The sequence below is a fragment of the Ornithodoros turicata genome, chromosome 4, assembly GCF_037126465.1.
Source record: "Ornithodoros turicata isolate Travis chromosome 4, ASM3712646v1, whole genome shotgun sequence".
Lineage (NCBI taxonomy): Eukaryota > Metazoa > Arthropoda > Arachnida > Ixodida > Argasidae > Ornithodoros > Ornithodoros turicata.
The window spans coordinates 1277548-1297629 of NC_088204.1; the positions used below are offsets into that span (position 1 = coordinate 1277548).

A 20082-nucleotide genomic window follows, 5' to 3' on the forward strand; every position below is an offset into this window, starting at 1 on the left:
TGTCGTACAATTGCATACGAAAACCGTTTTTATATCACATAACAACCCTTTGAATCATTTTATCACCACACATGCTTCTGTTTCCAAGTTGAGACGATCAAGCGGAATTCTGTTTCTGCGATAATGGCGGTGTTCTCGTTGACAACCATCAGTCTTGGTCGCCAGCTTCGCCACGAAGCACGCCGACTGCCAAGGTCGCGGGCAACGCCGCAGCGGCAATGGGAATTGCCACTGCGGCGGCGGCTCCATGGGCAGCTCCCGCCGCAACCGCTTCAGCGCCATGAACGGCCACATTCACCGGTGTCATTGGAGTGAAGGAGAAGTTGTAACACTGGATCACGATAAGCACGATGAGCTGCGCAAAGGAACGTCGTCTGGTCGTTTCTTGCATTCAAAAATGAACAGGCAAGGCTGACGGCAAGCCACAGATTACGAGATATACGCTCAGAGTTACTATTTCAATTTTTCATCAGTTAAATGCTCAGTGACCATTTATTAACTACTTATGCAATTAAAGTTACTCGCACAGTATTATGGGAAGCGGAGAAAAGGTCCCCTCAAACGTCCGTCCCATGGACTTTATCGCTCGCAACTCCAATGAGCGAGTATTACAACCCGAATTTTTTGTCATTTTTTATTGTTGCCATGATCTGGTACTTGAGCGTTAAAACACGATTCTGGTTCAGACCTTTGGGCCTGATTACACGAGCTCTGCAGGAATGTAGCAAGTAGGTTGAAGAAAAAAAAAAAGAAGAAGAAGAAATGCAGCGTGGAACTTTTAGCTATCGAGAATGGAAAGAGGGGAAGTATCGTAACGGGGTTCAGGAAAAAATGGTCCCGGAAGAAATGGTCCCGAACTGCAAGGGCGGACGGCGGCGTTTCTCTTGCTTGCGACAGCGCAGCATGTTGGTTAGTTTATTATTCAGTTTATATGTCCAGGTTAGTCTCAGTTCGCCGTTGGCAGTTTTCCGTGTGCGACTGGGATGGGACCATTTTTTCCGCCTTTGCCATCGGGATCATTTCTTCCGGGGCCATTTCGTCATGAAATTCGTGGATCAGCCTTGACGTGCGTCATCCGAAACCCATGAGCAGGTCATATTATGGAAGGCAGAATACACATCTTTTTCCTCTATTTGTACGAATAGTCGTGGCAATTCTAATATAAAGAGTTATTTTAACGAGTATGACACGCGTATGATTGAGGTGGGGACGGGATGCTTCCCGAGCAGGATATGGCCATAATACGAAGACGTGACATTCTGTGTATTGGGCGTCGTGCTTTCATAGCAAGGACAATGCAATATCTTTATAGATATAATATCTTATACATATCATTTATCTTATTTATGATATCTTATTCATAGATATCTTTATAGATATGAAATATCTTGAGAGATATGATATTTCAGTTTATAGTTGCATGCATATTTCAGGAGCTTTTAGAGCACAATTCTTTGCACCTTAGTGAACACACTGTGCACACGGTATTAAAAGCTGCGTTGCAAACAAGCGCAAACCTATAAAAGAGCAGACAAGAATCAATCTTTGTGGAATGCACTTTTGAGGGGACGTTTTCTCCGGGGACCTTTTCTCCTACACTCCATACTATGGTTCCCTCTAACCAATTAAGCGTTTTGTGACTCCACTGCAAGCACATAGCGTTGAATGGATACCACATTATGTTTTCGATACTCACGTCCGTTATAATGGTGGTCACATCGAAGGCATATATCACGTAGAACTCGTGATCAGCTTGGGCCATCTACAAATCAAATTACCATATATTCCAAGTACTCCACACGCTAAGTCTGATTACTCGACATGGAACTTTTGTACAGTACCTTGATGGCTCTAGGAATCCCCGAGAGAGGATAATAAAGGCAGTAAATTTGGTGGAAAACCTCAGGAACCTTACCTTAGTTCTACGCGAGGGCGCAACAGTTGCTCTTACATGACCCCTTTCTTGCTGGAGGAATATGAGAGAAAGAAATATTTGTAGCATTTTTCCCAATGTGTATTCGACCGGGTAAAGCGTGTGAAATATAACAAGATGGCTATGGCTACAATGTTGACATAATTTTCGAGGTATGAGACACAAGATTTTAATGGCGTAAAGCCAATGACGAGGTCGCAAAGCGACGATTCACGAGTTCTGGAGTCACGCACGGACGGGTAGGGTGCCTCGATGCCAGAGGCACCCTACAGCCGAGGGAACCACAATGCCTTTCTTCTTCTGTGGTTCCAGAATCAATGTAAATGTCTGATCACCAACGAGTCCATATTACAACCTCAGTATAAGCCAAAGAGGCTCATATGCCGTCATGCAGATACGAGCGCCGACTGCTGCAACACTACCCCGCTAATTTTAGCGGAGTTCGGTAAACTAAAAGCAACATTTGGCATTCCCAGTCTCTGATAAAATCTAGAGTCACTAAATAACCCAATCAAATCCAAGCAAGTCGGTCTGTAAGCTCCTCTTGCGTCGTTTGCGCGCGTCAGCGTAAAGGGTTGCACGTGATAATAGTGGGGGGGGGGGGGCACCTGTAAAGTAAAGTGCAATAACTTGCTGGACAATGGCGCTATCTTATCTACCACAAAGCTCTTTTACTGAGATTACCGTTCTAGCTACGGATAGCGAGCATTATTTGAGGAACTAGGAATGACAGAATGACCCGAACTCCCAAGGCGGGCGGCTAAGCCGCACCTGCATTTACCTTCTGCCCGATTCCTTTTTTTTTTTCAATTCAAATTGTTTATTCATTTTAACGCAAGAGAATTACACATACAAACACATATACAAGATAGGGAAGATACCAGTGGGAACGAAGGGTCCTCCTTATAGTACGTAAAAAGGGGTGTTAATGGACAGTGTAGGATCATTAACTGAACAATGTAATACGACACATAATTAATAAATACTTCAGTGATAACTCATTATGTACAATGCTGGACAAAACAAAATGTTATATACAGATATACAGACACTAACTAAAAAACGCAGAATGAACAAGTGAGCCCTTACATTAACAAAAGGAAATCGCGCTCTCTTTTTTGAATACTGATACTGTTACAGTTGTTTAGTTTAGTTTTTATTGTGCTGAATCCACTTACAAACACTGCGATGAAGAAATTTGATTTTTTCATAATTTGCGTTAGAAGGCGTTAGGAGGTAAACCTTTTACTTCAGACATAGTGCTTCTACCTGGTTTCAGTTCATTGTAGGGCAGATGAAATGAGTTAAACAGTATAGTTACAGTATTTGATCTGATAGCCCGAACACAATTCTTATGGCACGAAATATTTTAAATTTAATTTGAAATGCTTTGAAATATTGAAATTTATTTATTATTTATGGCTTGAAATTTAATTTTGAAATATTTTTAGTATATGCAAGTGAGACTTACAGAGGAGCAGTATATAGGTAAGATGAGAATGTATAAAAGCAAGCCGACACATTCTGTAGATTAAAACGCGCGCACGAGTTTTGTGAAACGACATCGGGCACAGACACGAAAGTGAAATGTATAATTACCCTATATACTTTGAAAGCGACGAGAGCAATGGCGACAAACATGTGGAGAATCAAATAACACCTGAAGAGGTCGAACAGCCACTGACTTTCCTGTTGACAAAAAGAAACACAAGGGAATCATTACGAATGGGCTCTTTATACGTATATCACACTGTTCCTTGGTGTACAGAGAATTGACACGTTATAAAGACGTGCGTACCTGAGAGTTCCTTTCATTTTTTGCGCGTGCGCAGAACAACCAACGCTATTCCTTACGTACGCAAAGGCGATAGCGTACAATGCACTAAAACTCTCTTATCAACTCAAAAAGACGTTACGATAAGCTTTTTTTTTTAATTCTCTAAAAGACTCTCAAATCCAAGTTCTGCAATGTGACGTCACTCGCTACAAAGAAAGAGCGTGATTGGCTCATGATGTTTCCGTAACTGTTATCGTGAAAATCTTCCGATGTACTAAAACTCTTTAGTAAGGCTCGTTGTATCAACCTTGTCCTCACAAACACTATGTGTGGTTCTCTCCCCCCCCCCCCCCCGCCTTCGGGCTTATCGTAGTAGCTATACAATCATTCCTTGAGGCCTTTCATTGGTTTCTGTTGGTACTTTTGACTTTTCACAACACTATAACACATCTAATGTATTGCTAGCGTTGAAAATATAAGGAACGACGGTCCTGGACTTTTTCTTCATCCGTCACTTTCCGCCAATCGCCTCGAAGCTAGCTGGGGTGTTGTTTCCAATGAGTACTATATATCTACATATTCCACGTATACAGGCCACTATGATGTAGGTCAGGCCAAGTTTCGTTTCATTTGCTGACATCGTAAAGTAACAGGAGTAACTCTCAAAAAGGAGTCGCTTTACTCCCTTCAGACCCTTTAACTCCCAACTAGAGTGTCATATTACTCTCCAGTAGGGAGTGAGGAGACTCCTTTTTGAAAGTAATTGTACTCTCCAAAAAAGGGGAGTGATATATATATGTTGCAAGGAAAGGAGTTAAAGTACACCCTTCTTTTTTTTTTTTTTTTTTTCTTTAAGAGTGTGTCTCTCAACCAACACGAGGTGGGAAATGTCTCGTCAATCTGGCAGACGATGTGGTTTATGCTAGGTACAAGGAAGAGAATATTACTAACCAGGACAACGGCGTCGAGAAGAACGAGATGCATTAGGATGTGGACGATGGAGATAATAGAAGCCACGTACAAGAAGGTATCAGCTCGAGCCGCTGAAACCAAAGATGCCACACGTTTATCGGCCGCCCCATAAATTAAAACTGCGAACTAAATGATTCATATCTGTGCACGAAACATGTGGTTATGTGAGCGCGAGTTGAGGATCTCGCCTCGCAACATTGTTGCTCTACGGCATCCACGGTCACCTTACTAACCCTGTCGCAAAAGCCCTTGGTAAGAACTCCTATGGATGGAACGACTAATGGAACTTTTCCATGATGCCGCTTTAAGATTGCACGCATTGTAGGCGCCATTTTAAGATACATATTTTAAGATTTATGCTATTTTTTTTTAGTTCAGTGCAGTGATGGCCAGTTGTTAACTACGTCTAGTTAAACTACTAGTTAAACTACCTGATTGTTTTACCTTGAGCTACTTGTTTGATGAGAACGGAGGTGCAGAGCAATTGTGCCGCGCGTGTGTATTTTACTTTTATCGCTGCTTGTGATTCATATTTAGGTGTCCAAGAACACTATAGAATGGGATTGGTGTTGATGGACAACGTTAAGTAGTTATAAATGTAGTTAAAATACACATTGCGGTGAAGTAGTTTGAACTACCTCCCCTGAAAAGTAGTTAAACTACTAGTTAAACTACTCCATCGCGAAGTAGTTTGTAGTTATAGTTAAACTACTGTAGAAGTAGTTAGTGGCCATCACTGGTTCAGTGTTGCCCTTTGGTAAGGGAATTTTTCTGTTCGAATAAATAAGACCCAACTTACCATGACCTTTGAACAAGTAGACTATGCCAGTGATTTGCACCACCTGTTATCATAAGTAACGATGACGTTATATACGGCAAGGTAAATATGGAGCGTACTCTGCGCGAGACAAGGTTATCTTGGCACGCAAACATGTTATGAAGTTCGTATTCCTTGAATGGTATTACGACCACCATATAACGTCAAGTAACGGCTACAACGATGTACTCACAATAACAATTATGGCGTAGATGCCGAGGCATCGTTTCGGAGTGACATCGCACAAGCAGCAGAAGCAGCAGCCGCTCATGGTTCTGAAAAATGAAAACATGCTCCGTTGTCGGTATGCAACTTTGCCGACCGAGCCAGAGCTAGGTAATGAACCCGATTTGATACGCGATTTCTTCTTATGCTGCGCAGCTTTTTAGCACCACGGGCCAACTGCGGCTGTGGGAGGGGTACTGGAGCAGACAGCACAATGGCGTGGGGCCGACTTCAGGGTACAGATCTCTACTGCCGTCCGCCATCCGCTCCGTCTTTCGAATGAGTTATTTCTCCTTTGCGTATAGGATATTTATTTATAATAAGTTAACGACCACGGGGGATAAGGGGAGCGAACAGTGAACATTTCCACATGTATAGACAGAGGAACGCACAATTAACAACAACAACACAACAAAGAAGCTAGGGGATAAATACCGTACAAATGATCAGGGCATTATATGTACAAAAAGGGATCAGGGAGGGGTTCTGACAGCAGATAGTGGTCGCTTTAACTTGTGCTTGTCACGCGATGATGTATATAGTCGGGAGCTCCACGAAAAAAAGGGCAGATCGCTCAGAGTCTCTGGAGCCAAGACGGAATACGAAGCGCCTGTTAGAAAGACTATGTTCTATTCTAAGGACAGCCTTATACGCGGTCGGATACACTCGTATGCCGGGAATAATTGGATGTCATGAAACGGCTGAGCCGTTGCTCGATATAAGTAGGAAAATGCATTTCGTATGGGCGTTGTTTCATTCACAAGTGCCCTTCTAGGAGAGAATTTGTTCAGAATCTCCCATTTCATTCTTACAGAAAGAAAACAAACTGAATCATCATAGTGTACCTTGGAATTATCACATATGCAATGCATGTGTACTCACCTGAGTGAGTGAGCGAGTGAGTGAGTGAGTGAGTGAGTGAGTGAGTGAGTGAATGCCAAGAGGAAGTGGCCCGTAGCCCAAAGGCGATTGGCCACGGGATGTACTCACCTATACCTGCTAAATACTTCCGTCACTTGTTCGCTCTGTGGAGGTAATGGAAGGTTCAACCCAGTTCAACAACAGCCCGAGGTAACGCATCGCGAGATCTTCGTCGTCGTCCGCCGTAACAACATCAACATCGGCAATGAGTTCGAACGACGCACCAGTTTGCCGAATATGCCACGGTGGATCGAGCCTTGGCGCCCTCATCAGCCCTTGCCGTTGCTCCGGTGAGATATACAATAATAATGTCCTTAGACATCGAACGCGTAGAGACTGACGCTCTTCAGCACGCCGGTGGAAGGGCTTCCCTGCTCTTCAGCTACAGCACTGATGCTTCTTTTTTTTTCGGTTACCTTCTGCCCCTGACGTCAGAAAATATAGCCCAGCATGAAGCGACATTCTTCCAAATACTGCTCATATAATATGCACCCATGTGTAGTATGTTCATGTATAGGTACGATGCGTCTGGTCCACCGGGAATGCCTGCAACAGTGGCTGGCTGTCAAAGGCAACGACAAGTGCGAGCTGTGCAAGGCAACAGTTCCCACCATCCATATGCCCAAGGTAACGCCGCACAAATATTGACCTACGGGCCCGCACTAAACAGCTAGATGATCCAGCAACACTGACCAGGTCCTTGTCGCAAATATAGCTAGACAGACATAGTAGAAATATTGTGCTTCGGCACTGATGCGTGCGGAGAGCAACCTGCACCTATTAGAGCCCTATTAGAGCTCTATTAGACCTATTAGAGCTGCCTCACGTGCAGTTGTTTTGCTGTAGTACCTTATTTGAGAGCGATCCAATGACCGTTCTACGTGCATGATGGGAAAGGGAAAAGCCGTCGAGGGGCTGCGCGAAAGGCTGACCTACTTGGATAGGGTATTGAAAACGGCATCTGTTTTGCCCACACCCCACACCAAGCAGACACCCTGCTGACTGCAGCACCACCGCTAGAGCCTGATGTCAGGCGCGCGAACTTGTATATAAGCGGCGAGTGAGAAACAATTAAAAAACAGCCACGAGGACTTCCCTACGTCACGCGAGGGAAGTCCTTATGTCACGACCATCGCAGCTACTTTCTCAGACTTATAATATACCGCAGGGCGAAAATATCTTGAATGGTTGTCTCCTTATGGACAGCTTGACAGATGACACAGGGTTTCAAGCCCTCACTGCTCCTATAAGAAAGTGCGGCTCGATGTGCTGGTGAGCTAGATTGGTATCTTTTCTGACACTGCTACTTTTCCGCAGACGCTAATCGAATGGATGACAGATCACAGTACCAGAGACCAGGTGGAATGCCTAGCACTGGACATCGTAACCATGTGCGCCGTGACATTTTTCACATTCACGTGCTTGGACAACGCTCTCCGTTTCGTCCAACAGCCACAGTTGTCAGAGATGCTCCAGTTTGGTTCCATCACCGTTTTTACTTGTGGACTGCTGCTCTGCTGGATGACCTTCAAAATCGCGTGAGTGCATGTACCATGGTTGAATCGTTTGCCCTTGGAGTGCCACGGTATGGATGGAATCATCGATCCTTATGACGCAAGCTACCTTATTTGCGGCATGGGTTCTGCTAAAGTCATTAAATAAGCTACGCTTCAGAGTACCGACACTGGGTTCCAAGAGCGAGTATGCGCCATCTTGTTTCCGCGCCATGCTACCCACGCGCACGCGCACTTCAGTGCACGACGCCATCTATCGTGCGCGGGTGAAATGTTCCTTTCGTTTACAAGCAGCAGTTGACGGCCTTGAGCTCACCTTAACATCCTCGGAACCCTCTGGTTGACAGTACATCGATTATCGCGCAACAATCACACACGCTTCTCTATCCCACAGGGAACATTATGGAAACAAGATGGCGCTCCTGCTCTCCCTTGGACCTCAGTGTCGGTACTCTGAAGCGAGGCTTATTTAGTGACTTTAGGTTCTGCATCGCGTAAGCTTTCTAAGCCTTCGAAAAAGATGATGGCATTTGGATCTTATAGGGTAAAACCGGGTGAGACGCCGCTTGTCTACAAGATTGTTTGTTTGTTCGAAAACGGCTCGCTGTGGAAAGAGTGAATCCCTCCTACGTGAACTCCCTACCGGGTGTCAAGTAACTATCCCAGGATTCAACGCATTTGTCGCTGTCGTCTTCTGGCGCTGGTCTTTTTATGCCCGTGTGCGGAATATGCACTTTGATTTCCTTCACCGGTTTTTATACCGGGTGCTGTACGAAAGCAGTATGTAAGCCGAAACCAATTAATTACTCATCTACCACCGACCGCTTACCTACTGCACGATTTGCGGTACAGACTTCTCGTTTGATTGTTCGCTCCGCAAAGAAAGAAGACAGTCACATTGGAATTGGTTTCATTGAGACAGTTACTGTATGGGGGAGGAATGTGGTATCGCCACCTTATTTATCTATTCGTACTCATCGTCAATTGTATACCACGTTATTATTGTCACGCTGCCTGGCAATCCTCTGTGCGCTGTGCAACAGCGAAAATACGTATAAACAATAAAGGTTTCGAGCAATCCTCGCTGTCCCTTTTGGCTACCTTGGTCTCTATATAGGTACTATTGGCTTTTCTAGGCTTGTCTTGTCAAGTGTGGTACTCTATAGAGTAATATTTTGTCACATGCCCATAGAATACTCGCTTATAATCTGCTCATCTGAAAATATATGTGTGTATATATATGTATGCTGGTGTCTGCACCTCTGCGTGTGCAACCCTCCTTGTCCTTTCGTCTCGAGGTTTTACTTATCATAATTGATACATATCACAATCTCGCTCGCTACCTAACCATATCCTTTTTCTGAAAGCAGCGAATATCGCTGCGAGATCGAACTGTAGGGGGCGAAACTATCTATGTTCGGAATTTATAGTTCTTTTTCCGGAATTCTGGAATATATTCACCGAAGATCACTGGTACGATACTGTTCTGTTCCCCAATGCTCCACCTCCTGCAGTAAACGCTGAATATAAACGTATAAAAGCAGACGACGCGTCCACACACAATGGTAGTTCACCGTTTCTCCGCAGCGCGCCGACACTGTTCGATCTCGGAGCGATATAGTTACGTGTTTCGACCACGACCTACTAGATTATAACGACCACGTCAGGCGCACCCCTTCTATGCGCCGCATTTTTGGAAGGTAGCGGTGGCGCTTCTGATCGTCCCAGTTGCTGCTTCCTCAACTTCTACAATACTTTGTACTTCAGCTTACCTTAGTATTTCTGTACAAGCGCTGGACGTTCGACAGATGTTTCATTCTGAGGTTGATTATCATCATCATTCTACGCGTTTTCATAGGGGCTATCGCTGTCGTCTGCTACGGTAGTCGTACGCACGCTTCTGCGCGTTCAGAATTCAAATTTCCATCGTCCAATCGTGTTGTGCCGATCAGTAGCGCCCCTGGCGGATCGTGTGGACAGGCTCCTCATAGGGTTTTCCGATTGTGACATGGTCGTTATAATCTAGTAGGTCGTGGTTTCGACTGAGTATTGTAACACACACACATACTTCGATGCTCCTCTTCTTACGCATCTAACCGTGTTTTACAGTTACCATTACTGGGTACAGAGGAAGTGGAGAAGACGGCACGGCAGTATCCGGATCAATGTCAACTGATCCAGACGAAACAGGTCACATCCCATATCTAAACGTCACCCCATCTAAAAACGATTCAGTGGACAATGCGTCGGATAAGATAAATTTACCTTGTCCGGATATCTCGAGAAGAGTAAACGCCGAATGAAAAAAAAAAAAAAAAAGAGCAGTTAATCGAGTTTCATTTTATTAGAATAATCGCAATAAAGAAGCCGATACCTCGAAAAGTGCAAAAAAAAAAAAATATAAAGAAAACGTTAGTGGTCAAGGTGGTTGTTGCTTTACTAATCCAGTTGTATTCCTGCGCAGGTTCCTGTCCACATGCTCCGCCAGAGTCGCTATATCGGCCCGCGGGATCTCCATCATGACTGGACGGTTGAAATTGGAATTTTGCACGACAAAAGTGGGCCGGCTGCCGCGTATACCAGGCGACAACTATAACCGTATAAAGCTCCCATCAGGGCGCGTAGAATAATGATGATCCTCAATTCATAAAATATATCCTATAGAGGATATGCGCTGCTTGTACAAAAATTCGAGATATTAATTATAATGAGAAGCAAATAAAACCTTCTCCCGTTTTGGTACACTGGAATCGTTTTACCTCTCCCTCATTCGTACGAGGATAATCCCCCTCCTCGCCATAGCGACCACCAGGGATATCTTCTTCTTCTTCTTCTACCAATGAGATAATGGCCGTGAGCCACTAAGGGAGATTGGCCAGGACAAAAGGGGCGTTTGTTTATGTCTGAAGTAATGATGGGGACTAAGGCCAAGTCGGATCCAAGTATCTTATGACATATATGACATGTGATGACTAATGCAGGAACTGGATATGCACGTATGTAGGAATATGCGTATGGCGACTATACAGGGCCAAAAGGATGGCTGTATGAATGTGTGTGTACGTGGAAGTGTATGAGTGTAGGAAGGAAGTGCCCAGGGATATCATCTCAGGGGGCTGTTGATGTCTCGTTTGTTTTCTTTGTCGCGAATCGCTCAGGCTTCTCGAGATTGAGCACTAAAGACGCTATAGTGACGAATCTCCTCAATGTAAGCTTTTCTACGAATGTCGATATTCTTGTAACACTCGAAGAAGCACTGGACAAATGGTACGACGCGTACAACCTAATAAGCTCAGCTCTTGGTCCCCCCTACAAATGGCTCTCTAGACTGACTGACAAAGTACGCAAGAGGAGCGAGACTTTTCACGTGCGGGAGTGTCGCCGGGAAGGCAGGGGCGGCCGCCCCCATGAGCTTGGACAGCGGGGGCTTCGCTCGCCGTTTCATCTGTGGAGATAGGAAAGGCTGTCTTGTAAGAATATTTGCATGTTCGTTTGCACGTTGGAAGCTTTCTTAACTAGTGTCTAATCTACGTGGTATCGTCACTGCACCTATGACGCAGAACTATATACTGTATATCCCCCGTGACAGAGTGCTGTCCTCACCCGAGCATCCACAAGGAACATCGTATAGTGGAGACCTTCATATGATGATGTCGGCAGCGCGCGTCTCCAACCACTCCTAACGTTGCCTTCAGGTACCATTAGGGGACTGCGATTTCTCTTGCCGCATTCTACAAGGCGCGCCGCTACAAAAAGATAAGAGAACCCGGCATGATCGAATCTTTCTGTACTCGACACGCTAGGTTTCGTTCTGCGCCGACATTCCGTTAAATTGCCCTTGCGAGGGCTTGTAGCCAAGTGGCAGTGTTCAGGTATACTTTATAAGTTGTAACGAAAGGAAACTTAGGTAGCAAACGAGCTGGTGGTGACGATCCATGACTTGAAAACCCGAGACGAGGCAGAGGACGATACCGTGTTTGTGTTTGTCTGTTGTCGTCCTCTGCTCGTCTCGGGTTTTCAAGTCATGGATTATAAGTTGTCTTCGCAGAGCGACTCAAATCATTTTCCGCTGGCTGCCAATCCCTTCGCAAGCAATGATCCAACGCCTGACGAAAACTCAGCGAATGCTTGGAATCTTATCCATACCTCTCTGAATGGCATTGAGCTATGGTTGAGCCATCATAGTTGAGATAAGAATAGTTCTTCCAATGAAAAGATGGCCGTGGGCCACTAAGGGAGATGGGCCAGGACAAAAGGGCGTAATTATGTATGTGTGGTAGCGATGGGACGTAAAGCCAGGTTAGACGAACGTACTAATGACATATACAGGGTGTGTGCAGAAAAACATGACCCGCATTTTTACATGTAACTCGCTGTCTACTTGGCCGAGGAACTTCCGGTGGCGCACGACGGCGTATTTGTGCGTCCGAAAGCTACAAAAAAATCCTGGAAAGCATACTCAGTGTAAAAAAATAAACACAGCGCGAAAACATGAGCTTCCATGCATTAGAATAGGGTGGTCATGACAGTGCATGGTAGTGCATTTCGGTCTCAGGAGAGTTATGTGCAGGCACCGCTAGGGGTACTGCCGATGAGCATCCATGTGGGACATCGTTTCGATTTATGCACCTATAGCTCCCCTAGCGGTACTTGGACACAACTCTCCTACGTTAACCGTGTTGCCCTTTCACATACACCCTGTTGTCCACCATGTTGCCCTATTCTGATGCACGGAAGCCGACGTTTTCGTTGTTCCGTTTATTTTTTAAGCTGAGTATGGCTTCCACAATTTTTCTGCAGATTTCGAACGCATAAATGCGCCATCGTGCGCCACCGGAAGTTCGTTAGTTTGGTAGGCAACAAGCTATGTGCCTAAATGCGGGTCATGTTTTTCTGCACACACCCTGTATATGACGTATGACGACTATGCATGGACAAGTATGTAGGTATGTATGTATGTAGGAATGTGCGTATGACGGCGGGGGAGGGGGGGGAACGTTCAATAACAAAAACAAAAAAAAAGTGTGAGGTCTGCCTGCTCAGCCAAGGCGGCAAGTTTCACCCTGCGTATATGACGACTATGCATAGTTGAGCCTACCATGTTCTACTTCTTCTTCTGCCCCATGGAGAATAAAGGAAGATTGACCAGGTTGAGATCGTTTTCTTCTGACGTCCTTTATCGTTGTCCGCTCCAATTCTTTATTTCAGTCGTTCTACAAGGGCTCATCCCAGTAATTTCTTACACATCGTTTCATCCACTTTCATCGCCGTTACTTCGAAGAAGAAGAAGAAGAAGAAGAAGGGTCACAGCGATATGAACGATACCGCCACTAATACGCGCACAATAAATGTCCCATCAGTGTGCCGTATATGCCAGGGTGAAAGCAACCGAGAGAATCTCCTCAGCCCTTGCCAGTGCACTGGTAAGACGGTCACGTCAATTATACTCCTTGCGGAAGATATATCTCCAAATCCGGAAGCCGACAGTCTGGAGCTGTTCACTGATTTTGATGTGACCATTAATTGTGTTCGACAGTAAGTTCTGTGTAGATATCGCACGAAAAATATCGTCCAGCAGAATGTCGTAGGTTTTGACATAAACCGCGTGCATATGATCTCAGTTTCACTGTGACGTCGTCATCGAGTATGTCCGACAAAGATAAAGGTGATTCAGGGTCTGTTTTGAGATATTGTAAAACGTAATCACCAAGCTTTGTTTCAGTAATGAAGCATCCTACACCTCGACTGATAAATAGTTATTTATAGGTTGTAAAATAGACTTTCGCCAAGACCTCTTGACGCAGCGTGCTTGCATGCGTTGTAATGCTTTCATGCTTGCATGTGTCTAATCAAACTTGTAAGTCATGGAAGTGTCTAAATAACGTTGTCATCTGTGCCGTGTACCCAGGCACCATGCGATACGTGCATCGGGCATGTCTTGAGCAATGGCTAGCCACCAAGCAAGACAACCGGTGCCAAGTCTGTCTGACTGCAGTGCCTGTGGTGCGGATTCCGAAGGTACATGGACCTTGGTTTGCGTCTCCGTACCTTCGCTTTAGCCTTCTTTCAGACTCTGTCAGAGTGGCTTCGCGACTCGAACAGCGGGCGGGACAAGCGCCACTTGGCCAGGGACTTTTTCGTAACGTGTATCTTGACACCGTTCACCCTGCACTGCCTGTACGCGTCTACGGGGTTCCTCGAGAGGCCATGCCTATGTGACTTGGTACTCATCGCTGTAGTCATGGCGGTTGTGGCTGCGGTGCATATTATCTGGGTGTACCACACATTCAAGCAAGTATTTTTTTTTTTTTTTTCGTTTGCAACACCAGTTTATAGCTACTAAGTTCAATTATAAAATCTTAATTATCTCGAGCTAATCGAGCTGGGTGTGTTGTTGAACATCTGCTTAGAGATGAAGTTCCGCAAAACATAGCTTTGTTTTGTGAGAAAAGAATAATAATTGACCCTTCTTTTTTTTTCTCTCTCTTGTAGGGTACATTACAAGGCTCAATCAGACTGGAGGGCACGCCATGGCAACATACAGGTTGCGGTGGATTAGCGCAACAGCGAGAGAAAAAAAAATTGCTCTGCCAGCTTGGTCGTGAACCAAACTTTAATGATTCGTGGATAATTTCATGCTTCGATTAATTTCGCAACATTGAAACGCGCATATATATAGTTGGCACGTCTTGTGTATGCTCGGTACACCTGGAAGAGGTTATATTGTGGTGAAGCTAAAGGCTTAAATTTCGTTGCTCAATTTGACAAAGTTGTCTCTGTCACAAACCCGTATTGAACTTCATTGCATTCACAAATACGATGTCTCCACCTAACATTCCTTTCTCGCTAATAAAATATGCGGTTGAAGCGCACGTGGGGTCCGGTCCTTTCTACAGGGCGCTCAAATCGCGGGACACAAACATCTATAGAGACTGCAAGCCTGTGAAAACTGTAACAGATACCAAATTACTCGCTTTTTGGCGGTAGAGCCAGTCATAGGGTACATCTACCACTAAACCCACGGATGTTCCCGGGATATTTTCCAGGGGAGGGTAAAGCGTACAACAAGCAACCTCTGACATTTCAGAGTAATGGTGACGACCTGCGTGTAAACCGCGCCAAAAGTTATCTTGGAGTTCCAGCTCTGCTCCATCCCCTTTTCTCGGAACGCCCATGACTAAACCATAGAATAGAACGGGCAGCTTCGACCAGTAATGCTCATTGTAGTTGCAGCCAAAAGGTTGTTCATAGGCATTGGATCATTTAAGATGACCGCAAATCTCAACATACTGCCTAACGTACCTCGTGGAAGATCGTACCAAGCCCTCGAAAATCCGTGCATATGAGGCCGGGGACCACAGAACTTGCATCTCTTGGTAACACGAGAACTGCCAGAGTACCTGAGAAAAAAAAAAGACACGCTAGCGTGAGATAACATAAGATTCGAGCACATATCAAACGTAATAACGCTGCTGCTATCAGCAAAACGACCTCCCAAGAATCCGATATTGAAAGAGAGAGTGAAGGGGAAGAGATATCTATGTCTATCTGGTTGGTCCATGTGACGGCTTAATAATTTGCTTATCTTGGCACCAAGCAGCGAATCCGAGAGCGATGTGGTTAGGAGGAAAGGTATAAATGATACAACTGGAAGCTCCTGTTCAGCAGTGCCATCGTCCCTTAGCAGGTCTACACCGTGAGAAGAATAGTGCTGAGTAGTTGCTCGCCAGGTAATGGGTGAATGTGTTTGTCAATGAGCTGCTGTAAAATCTGCTCTTACTTTTATGCCTGCAGGAAGACGCCATGAAGTCAATCGTATTGACAGCAATTCTGCTGACCGTCTTTTCAACTGCCAGCTCCGGAAGACCTCGCAGCCGCCGCGCTGGAATACTGAACTTCACCAGCGACAAGAGGGCTCAGCTGGGACTTCCCGTGGTACCTTCTCAGAGCGTGCCTATCTTCTTCGGGAAGTTCGTAAGCTTCTCTGGGCAAGTCTTGCCGACACCTTCTGCCCCCAAATCCAAGCCTAACTTAGCTGCCCTGGTTTCAACGCCGAAGGAAGTCGTCGGCAATATCTCTCACAGTTTCGGTAACGCTGTCGGTCTAATCGTCGACCCCGTCGTCAGTTTCCTGGTGAACGCGTCTGATGTCTTCCAGCGCGGCGTGTCCGACATCAAGTCCACCGTAAAACAGACCGCCGTGGCTTCTGTTCAAGACGCGTCGGAGCTGGTGAAGAGTCTTCATGCGAAGAAACTGTCCCTGCTCAACAAGCCTGTGCTTCCCAGCGCCGCCGTCCCTATCATTATCCTGAGACCGCCTCTTCCAATGGTGCCGATAAATGTTCAGTCAGCGGGTGGCGTCGCCAGCGGGGCGAATATCCTCCTCAACAGTGGCGGTGGCACTGTCTCCAGCTCCCAGGGTAACCTCATCATCGGCACCTTGGTATCTGGACCAGTTTTGCAGGATGCTGTTCCTGGTACATTTGATGCAGCTCTCTCCGGGGACAGTACTCTGGATTCTGAAAGGTCGACCACTAAAACATATGTCACTGCTGAGTTTGCAACGTCGGGAGGACTTCTACCTGCTGGTAGTACAACCACTGGAAACCCTGTAGTTCCGACAGGGCTCGGTGCAGCTTCCTCGAATGCAGCTGATGCACGACCTTCTGCTTAAGTCTTTGTAATTTTTTTGTATCTATGTACAGCTGACGTGACCATACTGTGGCATTAAACGTTTTTATAGTCAATTTATTTCTACCACTTACTTATTCTACAAGGCATGCACGTGTCCAAGAAAGCAGGAGTCTTCCTTTTTGGAGGTATATATTTGGCAGTCGTGACAACGCGTCTATTTTCTCAGCTCCCGACAATATACTGTTCCGCGAACTTATACTGCAGAATACTTTTTGTCTATCAGCCAAGCGACCATGACGCATTTCTCACCACCACAGTCTCCGGGTACGCATCAGCCATAACGGGGCCTCGTCCTTGGGTTGTGGTACCGAACAGTTTGCCTGTCACAGCGACATTTCGAGCCCAAGCGGTCACGGGTGTAAAAAGTAATTTCATCAGAGCGTTCTGCGTGGAGTTTCAAGCGGTATACATGGTCCCGAGCTGTTCGCACTTTGCAAGATGCACCGCTTTTCCTGTTGATCTTAACAGAAAAAGCGGTGCACCTAGCAGAGTGCGAACAACTCGAGGGGATGTATTTGAAAGTGTTACATCGTCTGCTAAACTACCCCACGCGTTGCATATTTTGGGGCGCTGACTGTGCTGTTCATTCGCGCCCACAGATACAGGTCTATATCGGCGCGCTGCTCGGAACGAAAATCGCACGATCTGAGCAGACTTCATAGGAAACTACAGTCATCGGTCTTTTCAGTTTCAGAACTTGGATACTATGTAGTCACAAGGACCAATTCCTATGCTAAGGACATAATGCACTCGGAGCTAAACTGTCCGCTACGGAATTCCGAACCGAGGAGCAGTGCGCAACAGGCACACGCAATAAAGGCCTGTACAATGCACAGTTCTCGGGGATTGGTGTATCACAAAACTTTAAACGAGCAATTCGGGTCACATTTAACGTGTCTGTTTCATTCGTCAAGCTGTCCCTGATCATCAGGAGCCACCATATAAAATGTTTTCGCTCTGCGGTGTATAAGAAAGCAATCAAATTTACACAAAAAAGTGAGAAAGCAGCCACGGACGGCCGACACGATCCTCCCATGACGTGCCCTGGTTCTCCACCTGGCGTGCGAAACAGAGGCCTGTAGGTCACCTTCGCAGGAATCCATGTCATTCATTGCAGTGTGAACACGCGAATGCTAAAGAGCATTTATGCATTGATATGCCTTAGCGGTACAATATGCGGAATCCAAGATTTCACTTCGGAGGGACCCACTGCAAAGAATTCTTTAGCCTCCGTATATGCCGATTGGCCGGGATCGCAAGTTCGTTATGGGTCACAACATTAAAGGAGCAGTGAAAGTCACTTGCGTTCATTTTATTTTATTTTTACTTTTGCTGTGAATTGTGCAAGAAATATAACGTGCGCTCTCGCTTCACGTCATAGATGAGCATAGCTGACCTCTTGATCTGCACACGATATAGAAACTATTCCACTGCTCGCGCTGCGCCATGCTCCTTAGCATAGGAGCTTTCAGTGAGGAATGGGACCTCGCGGGGATCTAACGTCTTCTACGTCACGCCATTTAGTCACGTATTTAGTGACTTTAGTCACGCCAGGTGGTCGGAACTGTGTCCGAGGTCATGCTGAACCGCTTACTAAAACCCGGTGTAGTCAGTCGGTGTACAGAGGAGTGGAAAGGGCGGCACGCGGAGGAGCTCGAGAGGTTGGGATGAGGCCAAAATTCCCTGGTATCCAAAATTGGTAGAGCCCTGGACCGGTAATCCAGAAGATGTGGGTTCCAGTCCTACAGCTGGCTAACCTTTTCAGTGGCTTCCATCTTTCCCTGTGTAGTTGGCGCTTGTTCCTGGGCACGTTGAGTGCACTGTATACAGCAGAAACATTTGAGTGCAAAGTAAAAGCTTAGTACGATTGCGGCAAGTATCGATGGTCAATTATCCTAAAACTATCTATATTTTAACGTGCTAGCATTAGAACCCCAAAGTTGGAAAATCGTGACCGTCTGTCTGTCGGATGAATGTGCGATGATGGATGTGTGTTTTATCATTCCTAGTTATTTCATTAAATCTGTTGACAATCCATCCAGCGTTGTGGTGTCTTTCGTCTCTCGTTCCTGTTTCACCGGTGCTTTTTACCTTCTATGTCACGTACCACCAGGCCCGACTACGTACCATTCCCAGCTAAGCCTAGTCTGTCTGTCGGATGGATGTGTGAAGCCTCGAGTTGAGACATAGGGTATTATATATGAGAAGAGATTTAGCTAGTAGGTACAATAGTAGAGTTTGTACATAGTAGTAATGCAGTGGCGGTGGTGTGGTGATAAGAGAATAAGGGAACATGATAAGCAAACGTATAAAACGCAAAAAAATACTTAAGATAATATGTCTAATACTAACCCATTTCCTCCGCATTAATTTCATTAATCGTCCTTGAAATTTTTTAGTGATTTGAAAACTGAATTGGGCAGGGACGAGACACCGTTCAACAGAAATATTTTGCACGAAGCAACGCTCTCCCTGTTTGTAAACAAATGACGTCATAGTGTGCGACAGCGCCACCAGTTTGGTAGAGTTGAACTATGCTCGAAGCTATGGGGCGAACGAGGTCGTGCCCGAAAACCACGGTCTTGAGGGGATTACCATGATCCCTGAAAGGGATGCAACCTTCGGGGAACCCAGCTCTCTCCTTCCGATCTGTTTCGGCCTGTCTACCAACGTCATGATGACGTCACTTGGGTAGATGTTTATATGGGCACTGGCGCGTTACGTAGCGGCCACAATAAGCGCTCCTTTTTACTAAACGGCGTCACTTCTTTTCCGAAGCGCTCGATGCTCCGTGACGTATGGAAGGCCAATGAGACAAAATAGTGCTCTTAATTTTTAGGCCGAGGGCAGTACTATAGTTTTGAAACGTGATGTCCCATCCTACAGTTGGTGAGACAGCGGTCTTGGAAACTTGGCCGGGGCACATATATCCAGTGGCGTATCTAGGGTGTGCCATGGGCGCCAGGTGAACAGGGGCGCCATTATGTGTTCGGGTGTGAATGTGCCAGGTCGGGTACTCAACCTGGCACATTCATAAATGATCTAAAGCACCCGCCATTAGAGAGGTTGTAGTGTGAAACCTAGTGCAGACCACACGAAAACGCCTCCCCAAGGACATCATGTTAACCATGTTGCCATGGGCGCAGGTAGCTCTAGATACGCCACTGCATATACCGCGCTCGTGGCTCTGAAAGACCGTTTAGCAGAGGCACTGGAGTACACAGAGTGCG

At 45.8% G+C, this 20082-nt stretch overlaps 3 protein-coding genes across 4 annotated transcripts; 2 read left to right on the top strand and 1 right to left on the bottom strand.

Annotated features, from left to right (window-relative positions):
• Positions 1–5: 5 nt before the first annotated feature.
• LOC135390615 (uncharacterized) lies at positions 6–15555 on the bottom strand. 2 transcript variants are annotated; one of them, XM_064620379.1, is made up of 8 exons: positions 15462–15555; positions 5693–5774; positions 5482–5524; positions 4662–4753; positions 3533–3622; positions 1916–1966; positions 1697–1762; positions 6–355 (listed from the first exon to the last, which is right to left on the bottom strand). In XM_064620379.1, exons 1-8 carry the CDS (start codon positions 15527–15529, stop codon positions 149–151), a joined length of 699 nt encoding a protein of 232 aa, XP_064476449.1. In that variant the 5' UTR covers positions 15530–15555; the 3' UTR covers positions 6–148. The 2 variants fall into 2 exon arrangements, with proteins under 2 accessions (XP_064476449.1, XP_064476450.1); XM_064620380.1 differs by lacking the exon at positions 15462–15555 and adding an exon at positions 6715–6838.
• Positions 6300–10909, top strand: LOC135390617 (E3 ubiquitin-protein ligase MARCHF2-like). Its single transcript, XM_064620381.1, has 5 exons — positions 6300–6935; positions 7163–7272; positions 7963–8183; positions 10269–10349; positions 10624–10909. The coding sequence occupies exons 1-4, from the start codon at positions 6851–6853 to the stop codon at positions 10333–10335; spliced, it is 483 nt and encodes a 160-aa protein (XP_064476451.1). The 5' UTR covers positions 6300–6850; the 3' UTR covers positions 10336–10349; positions 10624–10909.
• A 230-nt stretch (positions 15556–15785) lies between the features above and the next one.
• LOC135390614 (uncharacterized) lies at positions 15786–16903 on the top strand. The gene is made up of 2 exons (XM_064620378.1): positions 15786–15889; positions 15954–16903. Exon 2 carries the CDS (start codon positions 15963–15965, stop codon positions 16830–16832), a length of 870 nt encoding a protein of 289 aa, XP_064476448.1. The 5' UTR covers positions 15786–15889; positions 15954–15962; the 3' UTR covers positions 16833–16903.
• Positions 16904–20082: the final 3179 nt, after the last annotated feature.